This window comes from Priapulus caudatus, unplaced genomic scaffold (genome assembly GCF_000485595.1).
Source record: "Priapulus caudatus unplaced genomic scaffold, Priapulus_caudatus-5.0.1 Scaffold57, whole genome shotgun sequence".
Classification (NCBI taxonomy): domain Eukaryota; kingdom Metazoa; phylum Priapulida; class Priapulimorpha; order Priapulimorphida; family Priapulidae; genus Priapulus; species Priapulus caudatus.
In genome coordinates, this window is record NW_014577118.1 from 588839 (window position 1) to 595225 (window position 6387).

The 6387-nt window shown below is 40.4% G+C and overlaps 1 protein-coding gene across 1 annotated transcript in view; it reads left to right on the plus strand.

Moving 5' to 3' along the window:
- Nucleotides 1-6387, plus strand: part of LOC106821053 (TAF5-like RNA polymerase II p300/CBP-associated factor-associated factor 65 kDa subunit 5L) — a 15568-nt gene that overhangs the window by 3433 nt on the left and 5748 nt on the right. The window contains exons 2-8 of the mRNA XM_014825695.1: nt 2850-3013; nt 3684-3802; nt 3939-4068; nt 4311-4374; nt 4635-4689; nt 5119-5338; nt 5902-6072. Coding sequence (XP_014681181.1) covers nt 2850-3013; nt 3684-3802; nt 3939-4068; nt 4311-4374; nt 4635-4689; nt 5119-5338; nt 5902-6072 — 923 coding nt within the window. The remainder of the gene's footprint in view (nt 1-2849; nt 3014-3683; nt 3803-3938; nt 4069-4310; nt 4375-4634; nt 4690-5118; nt 5339-5901; nt 6073-6387) is intronic.

The following is a 6387-nucleotide window of genomic DNA, read 5'->3' on the forward strand; positions in this document are numbered from 1 at the left end:
AATTTTTTTTAAACAAATTTTACCATAGAAAATTCGTGACGTAATCCCTTTAACCCTAACAGAGCAATAGTACTACTAGTAATAGTAGTACTTCGAGCCTGCATGGTTGGTATGTATCTGTCTGGTCATTGTGACCTATAACAGGATGGTTTATAACTAGCACAAAGCAGCGATTGACTGCGTCACAAGGCACCATATTGATCGTATTCAAATCCATCAAGCCAGCAGATTGTAAACAGGAATGTCGATATAAAGCGAAACTTGTGTTGTAACCGGAATAATCTTTAATAACTCATACAGTGTAGACACATTGCACAAAGAGCCACAAAACCACGCACACGCGCATGGCACGCGCGTGTGCCTCCTTCCGCGACCAGAACCAGAATCCTTTCCCTCATACATCTCTGTTCTATATATTCCCCCAAAACTCCTACCCGTTCTCCCAGACCGTGTCCTACCCCCCATTTCACAATGACCCTAGAAACGGCCAACCTAAAACACGTTTACTATTCTCCCTATAACATCAATCTAGCCGCACAAGATGCGCGACGCTCTGTCTAGCTAGACTATGACTAAAACAACTACTAGTCTAGCTCCATTGACTAATTCATGTAACACGTGCAAAACACATGTTACATTATCTCCCTTTTCCCCAAAATGATGACTACCCTGTCATCGATTCAGCTTCTTCGCTGATCTACACTTCAACCTAAACCTAAACAATTCAAAAAAAAAATTACTACCCTAATACTTTCCTAACTCAACCCAACGAGAGAAACGTCTTTCTGTCCGATTAAACAACCCACAATCAATACACAAACATAACAACAATCGAAATACAATAAGAAAACACATATGAAGCGTAGAAAACAAGTAACGATAAAGTTCGATCACAATACAAGTCAGAAACTCAACACATTTAGCAGTGAACATTTTGATATCGCTACAATTACTCTCACTCTTGCGTCTTTTTATGCTGTAACGACGTGGCGTATGCGTGTACCGACACGCATTCCTGAAACCATGTTTCCAACCATGTGCTCCATTATATCAGGAGTCTGATTATATCCTCATAATCCCATTAACGCACACAGGGGTATTAATAGACACAGCACTGATGTGGTACTTTGTCACTTCCACACATCATGGTAGGCTTTCACGGCATGTAGTGTTCTAGGCTATACTCTCTCCCATCTCGTCATCGGAACTCGCTCTTTTCGTCCTTCTCTTCCTCTCTCGCTCTCCGTTATTCTTCCTCTGTTTTGTTGCTGGCCCGTAGATCGATATAATGAAGTAACTTTCGTTGTGTCCGCAAAGGGATATCCAGGTTTTGGACTGTCCTGGCAACCAAAATGTAAACAGGAATGAGGATATAAAGCCAAACTTGTGTTGTAACCGGAATAATCTTTAATAACTCATACAGTGTAGACACATCGCACAAAGAGACAAAGAATGCGCACACGCACATACGCGCGTGTGCCTCCTTCCGTGACCAGAACCAGAAATCCCCCCTTCTACATCTCCTTTACGTTCTATATGTTCCCCCCAAAACTCCTACAAACATACTGCACGCACATGTACTTGTTCTCCCAGACCTTGTCCTACCCCCATTTCACAATGACCCTAGAAACTGCCTAACCTAAAACTCGCTTATCCAACTCCCTGTAACATCAATGCAGCCGCCAAATATGTGTGACGCTGCATCTACACAGACTAACTGTTCACCAAACAACCCTAGTCTAGCCTCGCTGACTAATTCATGTAACACGTGCAAAACACATGTTACATTATCAACAGCTCGTGATCCGCCCAAACAAATGTGCCCACAACAGATTCACTGTGATCCAGATCATATGATTTACCCAAACAAACATGCCCTACGTATACAACAGAATACAATGGTCGTCAGGGTATCAGCAATACCCTACCTAACACGAACCATATCCCTAATATAGTTACTGTAACATAGCCGTGTGAATAGCTTTTCAGTATAATGTTATCTACCAGCAACACTTAACCATACATCTAACCTGTTAGTAAACACTGATAAATAACACTAAAATAACCTTTGTGGTGGTGTCCAGAATTCAACACTGGCCTGTCTTGCCAATCACCGACATTGCTTGGTAGCTAGAATGGCAAGGACAGTATAGCCTAATTCGGTAATGGTGACAGTCGTCAGTAACATAATGTTGATTGTTTGATTTATTTATTCACGGTGTTTTATCTTGTTTGGATCTGGATATCATTATGGGTACTGAATATTACACTACACATGCAGGGTGCGAAATTAACGGGAGTCCGGAGTCGAATACTTCTAGAATTACTGTATTTTTTCAGCTAACGTCCAAAGAAAATTTGGCAGACGTGCAACTGCATGAATCTTAAAAATAAGCACAGGCGTTATTGTTAATATCTTTAATTTTGAACCTCAGTCTGCGGTCTCCCTCATTTTGCTGCGGACTCCCTATTTTTGAGGGTAGGGAGTCTGTTGGACTCCCTTGTTCAAAACTTAATTTCTACCCCTGCACATGTATGTCTAATTAGAAGTGAATATATTAATAATTATATGAATATGAAGGGAACTATATTCATAATTATGACTGTTAGAATTGTTAGACTATTTTGTCTGTATTTTATATGAATATGAAGGGAACTATATTCATAATTATGACTGTTAGAATTGTTAGACTATTTTAGTAACTCTAGCAATACCGTAGCAGTTATGATTACTTTTTCTAGTTCTAACTCCATCCTACTATTTTTCTTAGGTAAGTGTCTGGCAAAGAGGTGAGGAAACATGTTATTTGATTCTTTGATATGAACTGCCTCTTTTTGTAACTTTTCAGGCGAAAGATGTCGAAAGTTTGGGGAGAAAAGATCTGAAGACGAGGCAATCGATGACAGAACTTGCCGTTCATGGCTCGGTGGCATGCGAGTCTGGGGAGACAAGCGTGGTGTGCTACAGTAGTGTTAGCGGAGATGCGACGCAATGTGACCAGCAGTTCTCCAGGTAGCCGCTACGTTTAAAGTGATTACGTCACCGTAAATAGTAAAAAATAAAAAAAATATTTCCACTTTTTTACAAAATATAAGTGATTCTGTTCACTTTTTATGTTTAAATTGCTGCATTATACTTCCTATTTTACTATATTGTTTGATGTGAACATACACTCTTGACTCATACATAGCCCATAGCAAGCAATTAATGTCAGGAACATAATATCAAATTGTCCAGGTTTTTTGGATTTTTAACTAGTTGAGAAACAATCTTATCAGGTAAGAATTTGACGATACGTTTAGTCCCGTTAGTTCTTACTTTTCGTGACGTAGTCAATTTAAGGTTTTGAAGAAAAAAAGAAGCAAGATTCATTTATCATCGTAATTCCTGCGAAGTAATATGAATATAGAAATATGTCGATATGCAAACTAGGTGAAAGTGTTCTCTTTTAAGTAATCGTTTTATGTAAGATACAAAATTCACAAGTTAATCATTGTAATTTATGCAAACGAACATATATACAGAAATATATGCAAAGTAGATGAAGGGGTAGTGAAAGACCATAGTTGTCGATGAGTTGGCTAATTGTGAAGCTACCCTTCAGTACACAAGAATAGCAGTATCCAGTATGTCATTTTCATGTCTGTTTACTTTATATATTGTCTCGTGTGCTGCTATGTAGATTAAAGCATTTCATCGGTGATGCAGTGGAGCCGTTTCGTTCTGAGTTGGTGGACGTCCTCTACCCAATGTTTGTGCACATATACTTGGAGTTAATAGGAAACGGACAAAAAATTCCAGGTATACTTTTGCCTCCTACTGTACGAATGTTACGGTGTATAAGTTAAATTGGGACAAAGCATTAACTGCGTATAGCAATAGTGTTTTTCCTATGGCAATATTTCTACGACTGCCATGTATTCATGTGTGTTTCTAGCACAAAAATTCTATAGTCGACACCATGGGCTGTTCACGGAAGAGGAGTCGTGTAAGCCTACCATCAGTGCCCTCTCTCAAGTGCTCACCAGCTACGATGTGAACAAACACGAAACCGTGAAGGCCTTTAAGTATGTGTTCACATAAATATGCTGCGACGAACTGCATTCTTTTAACATTGAAAACCGAAAAATAAAAATTTCTTTTAATAATGATGGATCATATTCCTTCTATTATCATATATATTTATCATATATTATCATTGATTGCAGATTATAATGTTAGAGTACAATGGATGATTCATTGAATGCCAATGTGATTAGAACAGTGTGATTCAATAACGTGTAGTTATTTTAACTGTTTTTATTCGCAGACGGAACAAGTACAAGGTCACCCTCTCTGATGACGCATTAGAGTACTTGTTGAGATATCTCAAGGTCAGAAAACAAGCTGAATAGTTAATAAGCACAGAGCTAATTAAAATTGAGCCTCTCATGTTCATTTAATGATCACCTTCTCATCAGTTGGCTTCATTACACTCCTATCGACATTTGCTATAATTGAGCAGATAGTATAAAATGTCCTGTAGGTGGCTTGGAGGATATAAACACTTGTGTAATGTAAGTTTGCTAATATCCTCAATTTTCACGTCATCTCACTTCTAATTAAATCAGTCAACATTTTATTTCTGCTGCAGAGTGAAGACAATACGTTATTGCTGCAGATTTTCAACCTTCACATTCAGATCAAAGGTACATATCTAGTCTGACCTCAATATAACTCTTGCATATATAATATCAGGGTTCTCCCAAGGCTTCTAATGCTTATCAGGTCCAACATGCTTTCAAAGTGGAAGATTATTTGCGACGTCCCATAAACTCTACAAAATGCTCTAATTGCCTAAACGACGTGTCTTAATTTCTAGCTGTGTTTACTTTCCACAATCCCAACACAGTCCTGTTGTGTTTGCTGAGCATGATGTATACGCTTCTAAACTGATCAGGTGTACCTGTGAATTAGGACCGCTTGCGACATGCGTAATTACCTCCAATTAGCAATCGCAGATGAATTGCCCGATCACGTGACATGCCTTCTGAAATTCCTGGGAAGAACCCTGAATGTAATCTAATATTAGCTCTTATGATCCTATATCAACCAGTGGTCCAAACGATCAATTCCAGTTTCACAGTCAACGATGGAGGAGCATGTTCCAAACTGTGATCTTCCCCCATTAGGTCCCGATGCAAGACACCAGCTCTCACCGCCGCCGGTCGCAGATACAGGTGGCAGCACAAGCAAGTCATCGCTGCAGGCACTCGAGCAGTCCATACAGCAGGTGCGGGATGGCCCGCCCTGTATGCCGTCTGTCTGTCTCTACACCTTCCATGCTACTGCTAACAGGTAATTACCTACTGCACAGACTCCGGCAATTATCTTTCCTCAAAAGCACGTTTTGAGAAGTAATAAGTAAATGTGTATATATATAGTGCACGTACATTTTAGGATATTTTTACTCGTATTCCATTCAGGTAAGTACATTTTACATGTACATAATTCCTCCGTGCTACGAAAGAAATGTATTCCTAAAAAAAACAACGTATGAAACGGGAAATTTTGTAACGTGAACCCAACTTTCCCATCGACTCATTACATGATTAGGTTACATTATATTATATATGGAGACGTTTTCCTACCAAAACGGAACCACCCTATACGTGCAACGATTTTGGGAGAATATATCAGTCACGTCCAGTGATGTAGCAGAAATTTCAGTGTCACATTATACTGTATTCAATGCTATCAATCTTTTTGCGCTGAACTGTTTTGTCATTCGCTGTGAAAACAATCGAGTCTTCGTTGCTGCCGCCTTGCGGTTATATATCGTGTCCTGCCAATTCCGCGTGCACTCCGCTGGTTTGCCGCAGCTACGTTCCCGTGCTTGACGAGTCTTTGTTTCTCTGCAGTCTTAGCACGGCTTCCCTCTCACCTGATCTCTCGATGCTTGCCGGAGGATTCGAAGACTCTTCCATAAAGGTGTGGAGCCTCAGTCCGAGGAAGTTCCACCGGAATCCAACCGATGTGCAGAGAATCCGGCTGGCTTGCGACATTCCCGATCCGGAACCGGAAGAGAACAGGTATTTGTTTCAGAGTCGACATGTATTCGTTGTACCTAGAGCCAATACGATACATGAACGATAATGGAATTAACGATAATGGAACGTCGCTGGAATGAACTAAGCGAAAACCTTTATTCTGTCCACCAGGGTGCGCCACGTTGCTGAATGCATTGTAAACGCTATCCTTCCCCTCTCTTTCTCTCGCTCTCTCTCTCTCTCTCTCTCTCTCTCTCTCTCTCTCTCTCTCTCTCCGTCGTCCGTACCGTACGTCGTACGACGTACGTACGTCGTCGTACGTACGTCGACGTACGTCGTACGACGACGACGACGACG